We start from the raw sequence: 12,516 nt of genomic DNA, 5'->3' as shown, positions 1-12,516 counted from the left end.
AGCTGTGCAGATATCTGGAGGAAAAGTGTTCCAGGAAGAGGGTCGACCAGTGTAAAGGTCCTAATGTGGGAGCAGACTTGGCATGTTCAAGGAATAGCAAGGAGGCCAGCACGGCTAGAGTAGAACGGGCAAGGGAGGGAAAAATAGGAAACTGGTCAAAAAGGCATTGGAAGGCATAGGGACTTGGCCTTAATTCTGAGTGAAACTGAGAGCAGGGTTTTATGCTGAAGAGTGACACACTCTGATTTACATGTTAAAAGAATCTAGTTGTCTGTCGTGCTTAGACTATCCAGATGCTCAGTGGTAGAAGCAGAGAAACCTGTTAGACTAAATGCAGTAATCCAGGTGGAGATGATGGTGACTGAGACAAAGATGACAGCACAAGAGTTGATGAAAAGTGGTCAGACCTTGGGTATATTTTAAAAGGACAACCAATGGGGAGCCTGGATGGCTCGGTTGGTTAAGCGTCCAAGTCTTGATCTCAGCTCAGGTCTTGAACTCAGGGTCACGAGTTCAAGCCCCGCGTTGGGCTCCACACTGGGTGTGGAGTCTGCTTAAAAAAATAAATAAATAAATTTTAAAAATAATAAAAGGACAGCCAATACTGTTGTCTGACAGACTGGATGAAGGGTATAAAAGACAGTAACTGGATATGAATGGCAAAAATAACATGAACACCAGAGACACTGGAGGAGGAAGTGGAAACTGTTAATGGAGGGAACGAGGAAAAGAGCAGTCGAAGAACTAACCAAACTTTGGTCACCCCTGTGGTTGTTTCTTCCTTTCTCATGGCTTTAAGGACCTGCATAAATACATGGGTCTTAAATTAATATCCTCAGCCCAGTCCGCTCTTCCAAACTCCAGATTCGTTCATCCAACTCCCTGCTTGATGCCTCAAACCGGACATGCTTTAAACCCAGTTCCTGGTCTTTCCCCCAAACCTGGCTCCAACCATGGTCTTCCTCATCTCAGATAGAGCAGTTCATCCTCTCAGTTTCTCAATCCAAATGCCTCAAGTCATCTTGCCCTTACAAGACAATCCCCTTGGGCAATGACCTCTCAGTCCAGTGAACACCTTTGTGCTTCACAAAGGGCGTTGACTGCTGACCTTTTATGATTAGTTGTGAGTAAGTTTTATTCTACTTTGGTAGGTTCCCTGAAAGCATGAAGTGCCTCCATTCATTTTCATATTCTTCAGGCCCTACCACAATGCTCTGTACATTCCAAACAATAAATAAAATCATCAATACAATTCATAGAGTAAAAAACCAAAACCACAAAGAATATGAAAAAAGTATAGGAAATACTGTATTGATCTTAGAGATCAGTTATATTAAGAGAATACCAATTTGCATAAAAGCAAAAAGAAGCTAAACATCCATATTTCAAAACAAAATAACATTGTAAGGAGATAAAAAAGGTAAACAAACTAGAAAACACACAACAAATCACATCAATATTTAACAGAGAATCCCTACATGTAAATAAAACTGGTAAAATAAAACTTTTAAAAAGTAATATAAATAATAAAAATAGCTTAAAAATAGACTTTTTAAAGAACCACTAAATGACTAAGTTAGGTTAAAAAGTATCACGATTTCTAAATATTATGTGAGAAAGAATACCATAAATACAGAAGTAAAAAGACTTAACAGCTTCATATCTTGGTGTATTTCTGGGAGTGACATTATGGTAGGGGGATATGAAAGCCAATTATTACATTCCTACTGGTTTTCTGATGTAACTAAAAATGAACTTTACTGCAGTCAAACTTACTTTTACAGAACAGAGGTCAAACCAATGATGACCTACCCATAAGCTTTATGAGCCTTCCTTCCCTGGGAAGATCCTTGTGTAACACTATATGAAAGTATGAGCTACGTATGTTCAGTGACGTCTATACTAAGTCTGCTTGAAAGCCAGAAATGACTATCATCGTTCCAAGGTGGATAATGGGGATGGTAAGCTTAATCAGATAAATTACTAGTTCTGCTGCCAGATTTTAAAGGTCCAGAGTTGAACTTCATGTAGAAAACAACTTCCCATGAAATAGTCTATAAGTATCCTCCTTCTGAGAGACAAGGTAACTCCCAAAGGAAGCATAGAGATGGGTAGGGCTGCTAGGGCTTTTATGCTCCACATGCAGACAGTGGCCCATGTGAAAACTGGCAGAAAAGTCCTGCTTAAAAGGAGAAATTCAAGATTTCTCCAGCTTCAACACTGCTGGTGGCATTACAAATTGGTATGTTACTTGGCAACGTATATCAAGAGCCACATAAACTCTCAAACCCTTTGGCAGAGTAATTCCACTTCTAGGAATCCATCCATCATGAGGAACCACTGCTATTACCAAATTATACTTCAATCATGTGATGGAATATTACCCAGCTTTTTAAAAAGAGAGATAGGCAGAAATAAAATAAAAAATTGTGCTTATGTTAGAAGGCAAGCTGAAAAATTTATAAACTATATTAGAACTATATTAGGAAAACGAACAAAAATATACATTATTAAAAAGACACTGAGCTGCATATAACAAAATGCTGACTTAGTACCCATGAAGATGTCAGCTGTTGCAAGAAGTGTATACAATCATGTGCAGTACACGTGCATCTTCTCAAACAACAAACACTTAAAACACAATTACTATAATATGAGACCACACACAATTACTATAATATGAGACCACACTTTCTTTTAATATCAAAAAAATGAGAACCATGTTCTAAGACTGAGAACAGGACAAGGAAGTCCACTCTCACCACTCCTATTCAACAGAGTCCTAAAGGTCCCAGCCATTGCAATGGGCAAGAAAAGGAAAAAGCATTAAGATTAAAAAAGAGAAAGTAAAGCTTCCATCTATTTGCTAGTAACATAATTGTTTATGTAGGAAAACTTAAAGAACCTACAAACACCTACTAGAACTAGTATGTGAACTTATTAGCAAGGCTGCAGGATACATAGTTGCTATGAAAAATTAATTGTATTTTTACATATTAGCAAAAATTAGCAACAAATTCAAAAAATTCCATTCATAGGTTGGAAAACATAAAATACATGCAAGATAAGACCTGTACAGTGGAAATTTTAAAACACTGCTGCGAGAAATGAAAGACCAAAATAAGTGAAAAGATGTGATAAATTCACGGTGAAAAGACTCAGTATGATGAAGACATCAACTATTCCTAAATTCACCTACAGACTCCATGTAATCCCAATCATAACTCAATCATTTCTAATGAAACTTGATAAGCTCACTATAAAATGTACAGAAAAATACAAATCATCTATGATATTCAGAGTAGTATTAAAAAAAAAAATTAGATAGGGGCGCCTGGGTGGCGCAGTCGGTTAAGCATCCGACTTCAGCCAGGTCACGATCTCGCGGTCCGTGAGTTTGAGCCCCGCGTCGGGCTCTGGGCTGATGGCTCGGAGCCTGGAGCCTGTTTCCGATTCTGTGTCTCCCTCTCTCTCTGCCCCTCCCCCGTTCATGCTCTGTCTCTCTCTGTCCCAAAAATAAATAAACGTTGAAAAAAAAAAAAATTAGATAGAGGACTAACACTCTCGGACTTCAAAACTTAGCATAAAGCTATAGAGACCAAGATAGTATGGTACTGACCAACAGATCAATGAAACAAGAAGAGAGCCAGAAAGAGACCCACACTTACACAGTCACTTGGTTTGCAACAAAGCCACCAAAGCAACGGGTAAAAAACAAAGTTGTGTTGTTGTTTTTCAAACTTGGTGCCAAAAAAACTGAATGTTCGTAATGGACAAAAGAAAATGAACCTTGATCCTTACTTCAAATCACACATGAATTGTTATTTCAGATGCATCACAGACCTAAAAGCTTTTGGAAGAAAACACTGAAAAATGTTTTGAGGTAGCAAAAGTTTCTCAGACGGGACACAGAAAGCAATAACTATAAAAGGAAAATATCAATATATTAGACATCATCGAAATTTAAAACTTCTGCTCATCAACAGACACCAATAAGAAAATAAAGAGGTAAACAATAACCCAGGACAAAACATATATTCACAAAAGACTAATACCCAGAATACATTTAAAAAATTCCCACAACCCAATAATAAAAAGGTAAACAACTCAATTAGAAAATGGTTAAATGATATGAACAGTTTCCAAAAGAAGGTACGTCAATGGCTAATAAGCCCACGAGAAAGTGCTCAATGTCATCAGAGAAATGCAAATCAAAACCACAAAGAGATTCTACCACACACATAAGAGAATGGCTAAAATGAAAAAGACTAACATCAAATGATGATAACGGTGCACAGTAACCAGAACTCTTATATATTGTTAATGGGAGTGCAAAATGGCATTGGCTACAAGTTTCTAAGAATACTAAAACATTCACCTACCTTATGGAGCCAGAAAGTCCTCTCCTAAGTATTTTTCCAAGAAAAATGGAAGCAAATGTCAACAACAAAAACTGTATAAGAATATTCATAGCAGCTTTACTCATAACAGCCCAAAATTGGAAATAGTAAAGGTATTTCAATAAGGAGAATAAACTGTGGTACATTCATACGATGAAATATTAGCAATAAAGGGAAACAGGCCACTCAAACTTGTTACAACGTGGATAAAAATCTCTAAACTTTAGGCTGAAAGAAGGCTTACACAAGAGTACAATTGTATGGCACCATTTATAAGAAGTTCTAGAAGAGGCAAAGTAACCTTTGGCAGAAAAAGTCAGAACATGCAGTTAGCTCCAGGAGGCTTGGACAGGGATTGTCCAGGATGGGGAAAGATTTTAGGATGATGGCAAGGTTTTTTTGTTTGTGTGTTTGTTTGTTTTATCTCAAGAGGAGTTTGGGTTATACACATATAAGTATTTGCCAAAACTCAGCTCATATACACTTAAAGTTTAATCGTAGGTGAATTTGGCCTCAAAGGAAAAAATGTTGTTAATAATCAGAATTCTGGTTAATGATATACATACTGAAGTATTAGTTGAAAGTATACTGATGTCTGCAATTTTCTTTGAAATACATAAAATAAGAAGGACTGAGGAACAAATAGATGGACAGGTAAGTGGAAAAACAGGCATAATAAAATGTTAATGATAAAATCTAGGTGTGGGTATACAGGAATTCACTGTAAACTTTGTTTTTTCAATTTTATGCTTAAATTTTTCCATAACAAAATGCTGGGGGAAAAACAGGTACCACTGTTTTGATGTTGACAGAATATTATTTTTCACTTCTTTTTTTCCCCTATTTTCTAAGTTCTCTATCATGTGCTATATAATCTATAATTTCAAACATCTTTTAAAAAAGAAAACAATTTCCATTTACTAAAATAATCAAATATAAATTTTCTCAAAACAAGTTAAAAATCTCACTTCAGATTCAATGAACGTTAAAATACTCACGATCTTAAAACCTACTGTTATTTAACTCACTAAAAGCCTTAAACTATTTAGTGATGTAGCGAGACAGTTTCTGCACTAATTAAAAATTTTTAAACTAATTCAATGTGGTGCTAATTTTTTTTTCTTTTAATGCCTAGCATTAAATCTTTCCATGTACTCAAAAACCTCCGCCATATCACTCTGTGGAATGTATGCTCATTAAAAGTACATCATTTCTTAGACTTTGTAATAACCTAGCTGGGCAATACTTATTAGAAATCTGAGAGTTGGCTGTTTACTTCCAAAAGGGCTTTATCTTTAGATAAGCACAAGCTTTAAGCCAGGTGCTAGTCATTTGTGTCTTGTTAATTTCCAAAACAAACAGAGGAGAGTGCCATGCAATTTCCATTACACACACTTCACCATTAGTACCAGGGTTTATTAGCTTGACACTGCTCTAGGAATCATGGTTTCATTCCTCACTGAAATAAAATAATGTGTCACATAACTCAGCAATGCGGAACTTCTGAAAAATGTTGTCATGTTAAATATGGCCATATTTTTTAAGTCTCCATTATGCCAAAACAAAGGCCGTTTGCTGTAGAGAACTCACTCTGGGCACGGAGAATTCTCACATGGACCTCAGACTTACCTCATCGCTATGTCATACGATTCCGGGTGAATACAAGTTTGGTCCAAAGGATTTGGCTTCAGTACAACATTTACTGCAGTTTTGCTCTTCTTCTTGCCTTGCTTCTCATTTGTGACCTCAACACCTGCTGAAGATGTCACAGCAACTCCCTGAATTTGGCCCGCAGATTCGGTTTGCTGACTACTATCACCATTGAAAGAGGCGAGGAGTAGGAAGGAAGGGAAAATTGGGAAGAAAAGAAAAGTCTTTAAAATGTGCTTATTTTTCTGCCACACAAATACGCACAAACAGCACCCACATTCTGACCATTCCCTTCATAGAAATTATCACATATTTGCTTAAACATTGTTAACAGAGTGTCCTGTTACTTAAAGCCAAAAATATTCTTTACTGATTTAGCCTGTAAAAGTGGCATTCTAGGGGAGAACAGAGAAAAACGCAGAGAAATAAATAAAAAGGAAAGGGAGAAGGAGAAAGAGAAAACAATTTCCCAGAACTGAAGAAAAATACAAGTTCCCAAATTAAAAGAACCTACTGAGTACAAAATAGGATGAATGGGAAAAGACTCAGATTTGACATACTGTGGGGCAACTTTAGAATCGGACTTAAGAATCAAGAAAGAAAAATAAAACAGAATACTTCCTAAGGAACTAGAATTAGACTGGCATCAGATTACTCCCTGATAAACAGCAGATGCTAGAATGCAGTGAACTGGTATCTTAAAAGTTCTGAGAGAAAATGATTTTGAATCGAGAATCATATACTTCGCCAAACTAGCATTCAGATAGGAGGGCAAATTACAATTGTTTTCAGACATGTAAGGATTGAAGTAGAACCCATATAATATATGTACTCTCTCTGAAAAGAATTTAAGAATACATTCCAGCAAAAACAACCAATTCAAGAAGAGTGATCGTGTGGGCTACAAGAAACAGTGATGAGCACAGAAACTATAAAATCTTGCTATGTTAAAAAACTGCTCATGAATAATGTAAAAAATATATGTATAGGGGCACCTGGGAGGCTTAGTCAGTTAAGCATCTGCTTCTTGATTTGGGCTCAGATCATGATCTCGTGGTTTGTGACTCTGAGCCCCATGTTGGGCTCTGCGCTGACAGCATGGAGCCTGCTTGGGATTCTCTGTCTCCCTCTCTTACTGCCCATCTCCTGCTCACCCACTCTCTCTCCCTCCCTCAAAATAAATAAATATAAATATATTTATTTATAAATATATAATATATAAATATATGTATTTAAATATATATAAATATATGTATATTTATAAATATATAAATATATGTGTGTGTGTGTGTATATATATATATATATATATATATATACACACACACACACATATATAGGATAGTCTGAAACTAAAATCCCAAGTCATCTCATCATGGGACATACAGCTGAAGGAAAGAGGCTGGGAAGAGTCCTAAGGTGCTAGTCTATTCCGGGAGGAGGACAGAGACACCTATTAACTGCAGAGGCCAGTCCAAATCACACTTAAGGATAATCACCAGAGAAACACAAACAACTTGAAATCACTAAGGGGAGATAAAAACGAGGTGGAAAAATAAGGAAAACTTGTTAGCTGAGAAATCCAACAGCATGAGAGAAAATCAGAAAGCATGATGAAGAGAAAATATACGGTAGATGAAGTCCAAAATATCAATAAATGTAGTAAATGTGAATGTATTAATATAAAATTGAATAAACCCATGAAAGCTGTTGATCTACAAGAGTTGTAACAAAAATTAAATGTCATAGAAAGTTTGAAAATAAAAAAATACCAAGCATACTGAAAAGGCAAGTGTAGCAACATAGCTAGCAAACAAAATAGATTTCAACGCACAAAACACTCAATGAGGTAGCAACAGTCCATTTCGAACAAAGGTATGAGTTATCAAGAAGATGTAACAGTCATGAAACTTCAAGTACTTCATTATCAGTTGAAAAAATATAAGGCTTTAAAAATAACTCAAATGTTCATCAATAGGATACTGATTAGATTAAGCTATGGTTTCCCCCACAAACTAAATACTATGCAGACACCATAAATAATGATCTATATCTATATGTAATATGTGGAAAGAAAACCAAGATGTATTACTGAAACAAATAAAGCAAGTTGCAAATAGTTGTATAGCACAATCCTTTTTTTTTTTTTTTTTTTTTTTTTTTCCCTAAAGAGCATGCAAACAGGGGAGAGGGGCACAGGGAGGGAGAGAGCAAGAGAGGGAGAGGGAGAGTGAAAGCGAGAGAGCAAGAGAGAATCTTAAGTAGGCTCCACGCTCAGAGCAGCACCCACAACCCTGGGATCATGACCTGAGCTAAAATCAAGAGTTGGATGCTGAACCCAGTGAGCCACCCAGATGCCTCTGAATTTTTAAATAATAAACATACAAGTTGATATAAGTATAAATTTACTTTCAGGAAGCAATATATAAGAAACTATTTGAAGTCAGAAGCTGAGGTACTCTTTCCTTTTCATTTATTTTTTATACTGTTCTAACTAAGTGTTCAAAAAACATATAAACTAAGAAACATGGGATTATTTTATCCTCAGTTGTTTTTCATTTCTGGCTTCTGGGTTTTGTGGTCTACTTAGAAAAGGCCTTCTGCCACTCCAATCCTCTGCAAAATTTACCCATGTTGTCTCCTGGTACTTTTGCAGTTTCACTTCTTCTTTTTAAGTCTGTGATCCATCTGGGATTTATTTGGGTATAAGGTATGAGGTGCAACTACAGTTTCCCCTACACATATCAAATTCCTGCCAGCTGTCATAATATCAGTGTTTGAAACTCCACCTTTATCATAAACTAAATTCTGTCTATATTTTGGTGAATTGCAGACTCTATTCTCATCTATTTCTACATCAAAACCAGTTATGTAACTATAACTTTATATTATTAATATTATTATTATCAGTGGGGCTGGTTTTCCATTATTATTATTATTACTGTCCAGTGGGTCTGGTTTTCCCTTATTAGTCTTTGCCAGACTAAAGGTTATTTTTCCATATTACTTTTATTATAATTTTTTATTAAAAAATTTTTTTTAATGTTTACTTATTTTTGAGAGAGAGAGACAGACACAAGCAGGGGAGGGGCACAGAGAGAGGAAGGCACAGAATCCGAAGCAGGTTCCAGGCTCTGAGCACAGAGCCCAAGGTGAGGCTCAAACTCACAAACTGCGAGATCATGACCTGAGCTGAAGTCGGCCACTTAACTGACTGAGCCTCCCAGGCACACCTTTATTATAATTTTGTCAAAAGAAAAACATAATAGAAACGAATATAGACAGGTAGTCCCAAAGTAGCAAGTACATAAAAACTATTCTTTCATGATTACAAAATGCGAAGTTTACCCAAATTCTTTGCTTTTGTGCTATCAGGATTAGAAATTAAGAGCAAGAATTTAGCTCTCAATCTACATAACTGACAATTATGCTTTGGTCACTTTTCAGGGAGGAGGGTGTGGGGAGGCCCAAGTATACTTAGGGAAACAGCTGTCAATATGAAGTGGCTGTTGTGAGGTCCTCTTTGTCACCTCTTCTTGTACCGGTCCTTCCCACTTGTGATGCTCCAATCACATTGGCCTTAGTTTCATTTCCTGAATACACCAAATTTGGTCGTGCCTTAGGACCTTGCACACAGCCCGCATGCTCTTCCTATAATGCTTTCCTTCTAATCCCTGTGTGGTTAGCTCCTTCATTTCATTCAAAATTCAGCTCAAATAACTTTTCAATGAATAACTCATTGAAAGCAGTTGTACCGCTCCCCAAGACAGTGTCATATCACTCTGTTTTAATGTGTATAATATTTACTACATCTGAAACTATTTATTTTACTAGTTTATTTATTGTTTGCCTCATGTGTTAAAATTTAACTTCACGAGAACATGGAATTTGTTGATTTGTTCACTGCTGGATTCCCAGTGCCGAGCAAAGATTAGAGTCAACATATACTGAAGGACTGAACAAATGGACACCTAGTATTTAGGCCAGTGAGCAGGATGGGCAACAGTAACAGAGAAGGTTGGTAACAGAACCCAAAGTGCACACTTTAATAATCACCTGCAAAATGTTCTAATATAATCCTGGTTGATTCTGATGAAGCCAGCACACTGTTGGAAAGATTTTGGACCCAGCCCTTTCACTTTTTTTAGCTGTTCTCGGTTGACAAAGGGTCCATTTTTCTCTCGCCATTCAATAATATTTTTGGCTCGGTTGGCATTGAGTCCTGCAATATGCCTAAAAAAATAAACAAAATGAATAATGTGGTAGATACAACAGTTCTAAGAATAATCAAAGAAAAGATCTCATCTGGAAAGTCAACGATATTCATCATAAAAACCATTGCAATTACATACTGTCATATGGCTCTAAGTTAAGTAAATCCAAAGGGGAGTTAAATAAAAAAGACAAAGGGGAAAGAGTTGTCCAAGAGGAGGCAAGGACAACACAATGCAAACTAATGACAAAGCCAGCAGCTGTCATAAAGATGCTGGTTAAACTGATGGACACTGGGATAAGAAAAGAATTGTTCCCCACAGTAATTCTATACTATTCATGTTCCTCGTGTTTCTGAATCAAGTAATAATTCTGCCTATTCCTGTTTAGTTTACAAAGTGAGTTAGAAGCAAAAGTTACAATAGCTTCAGCTGTGTTGTAGTACCCTATTTTTTTTTTAATCAGCCTATTCTCATTAACATAAAGCCTTAAACTATAGAAAGTCATGACTGTCCTGGTTAGTTTAAAAATATAAAAACTCTATCATTAGGTAGTTTGCTTGGTGCTAACTTTAAAAATTACTATTTAAGAGATTCTTAATTCTATTATTGAATTTTATACATGAAAGTATGGAATGTTTGTAGCTGTGGTAGAAAGTCAACACCTTAAAATGTAAGGGATATTTTCTGCTATACTAATCTCAAAGCAAAGAAGTCTAGATCTTTTACAGAGGTCCAGAATTTCATGCTGCATCAGCAGACTTGTGTAATAAATGCCAAACTATGAACGGAAAAAAGCAGCTCTTCTATAACCACACTAAAAAGGGTATATAAGACATGATTATAGTATGATAAAGATTTTGATATGTGACTTGCAGATTCCAGGTAAAAATATGGTAACCATACTTTGAACCCTCAGAATTTATCTTCTGGTTACTGCCAGCTTTGACAGATGTATGCAAGAGACTGAACTAGTGAAAAATATCTACTCTCATGTGGTGGGAAACAGCTCTTTTCCATGTTAACCTTATTTAAGTTCTATTAGCAACACTAATGCACTCAATGGTTACCATATGCTCTTCACTTTAGATTTGCAGTATTAAAAAGGATAATGTGAATTGTTATAAGTCTTTTTTTGAACGATGTCTTCCCCTCAAACTGATTACCTAGAGCAAGGTAGGAACTCAGAGGTTTTTTATACTTGACAACTTCATACATGTGTCTCCTTACGTTAGCTCAGTTTGAACTGAACAGCCAGTTAAACTGAAGATTCTGTGATCTTCAGCCACAGACCTCTCGTCTCACCTCAACAAAACTTCAGAACAGATGTTAATATCCACTCCCACAAAGCTGACACATTCTTCTACAACACTGTCCAGTGTTGCCTTGAGCAAAGTCTGAGATACGTCATGCTAAAAAGACAAAGATCAAAAGTCAACCAAAAGTGAAAGCAAGACAGGCAGGTTTTGGACTACTCCATTATATACCTGTGTCACCGGCAGCTGGCTGAGACACAACGTAGTACATTTTTTCACTTTTCTTAAACACACTGTGAGCATGTAACTGAGCTGAACTTAAGGAATCTATGTTTTCTTACCCTCTAAATCACTCATATACCTAACCTCAATAGAACAGCACCAGTAAGTTTCCCTTTCCCAGAATTCTGCCCGAACAGTAGTTCTCAAACTTTAGCATGGTATCAAAATCACCCATAGGGCTTGTTAAAACACAGGCTGACTCAGTGGGTCTGGGGTGGGGCCTGAGAATCTGCATGCGAATAAGCCCCCAGGTGGTGCTGCCCCTGCTGCTTCCAGGAACACACTTTTGAGACCTACTGGTCTCCATCATTCACACGCTGCCTGGTGGTGTTACCTTCACTCACATGTGCATTGTTCCTTAGTTCCTCTTAGGAGAAGAAAGCGTAAATTATTGTAGGAAGCAGTACACTAATACACAAGAAGTGTGACAGTAAATCAAACTCTGTTTCATCACAGTGAAGATATTATTGCTTATCAAAGGCACTGTTAGTTGACGTACCACTAAGAAAGAAATTACACTGCCTGTTAAATCATGACACGATGCTTTCTTATTACTTGAAAATTTTACTTTTTTAAATACTGAAAGAATTCTTTTAGACTTATTAGGAAGTTCTTAAATCATCTATTATGCACAGATAAAAAGGAAAATATAAGCAATCTAAACTGGTTAAGGTATTTCTAAAATTTCTTCACATTCAGCAGTCAACTCTTCTGAAC

The 12,516-nt window shown here is 36.5% G+C and overlaps 1 protein-coding gene across 6 annotated transcripts in view; it reads right to left on the bottom strand.

The window, feature by feature from the left end:
• SRBD1 (S1 RNA binding domain 1) overlaps nucleotides 1–12,516 on the bottom strand; it is a 228,453-nt gene that overhangs the window by 47,252 nt on the left and 168,685 nt on the right. For 5 of the 6 annotated variants that reach the window (XR_015249241.1, XM_086701187.1, XM_086701186.1 and 2 more), the window contains exons 17-19: nucleotides 11,567–11,673; nucleotides 10,107–10,283; nucleotides 6,030–6,212 (exon numbers count right to left, since the gene is read on the bottom strand). Coding sequence is in view for 5 of the 6 variants with exons in the window: in XM_086701187.1 (XP_086557313.1) it covers nucleotides 6,030–6,212; nucleotides 10,107–10,283; nucleotides 11,567–11,673 (467 nt within the window). In the remaining variant the exon portion in view is untranslated. The remainder of the gene's footprint in view (nucleotides 1–6,029; nucleotides 6,213–10,106; nucleotides 10,284–11,566; nucleotides 11,674–12,516) is intronic. The other variant, XM_025932259.2, reaches the window with a different exon arrangement.

Source organism: Puma concolor, chromosome A3 (assembly GCF_028749965.1).
Source record: "Puma concolor isolate L17-30 chromosome A3, mPumCon1.1.hap2, whole genome shotgun sequence".
NCBI classification, from domain to species: Eukaryota; Metazoa; Chordata; class Mammalia; order Carnivora; family Felidae; genus Puma; species Puma concolor.
The sequence above is the reverse complement of the archived record's forward strand: the minus strand, read 5'-3'. Positions and strand labels throughout refer to the sequence as shown.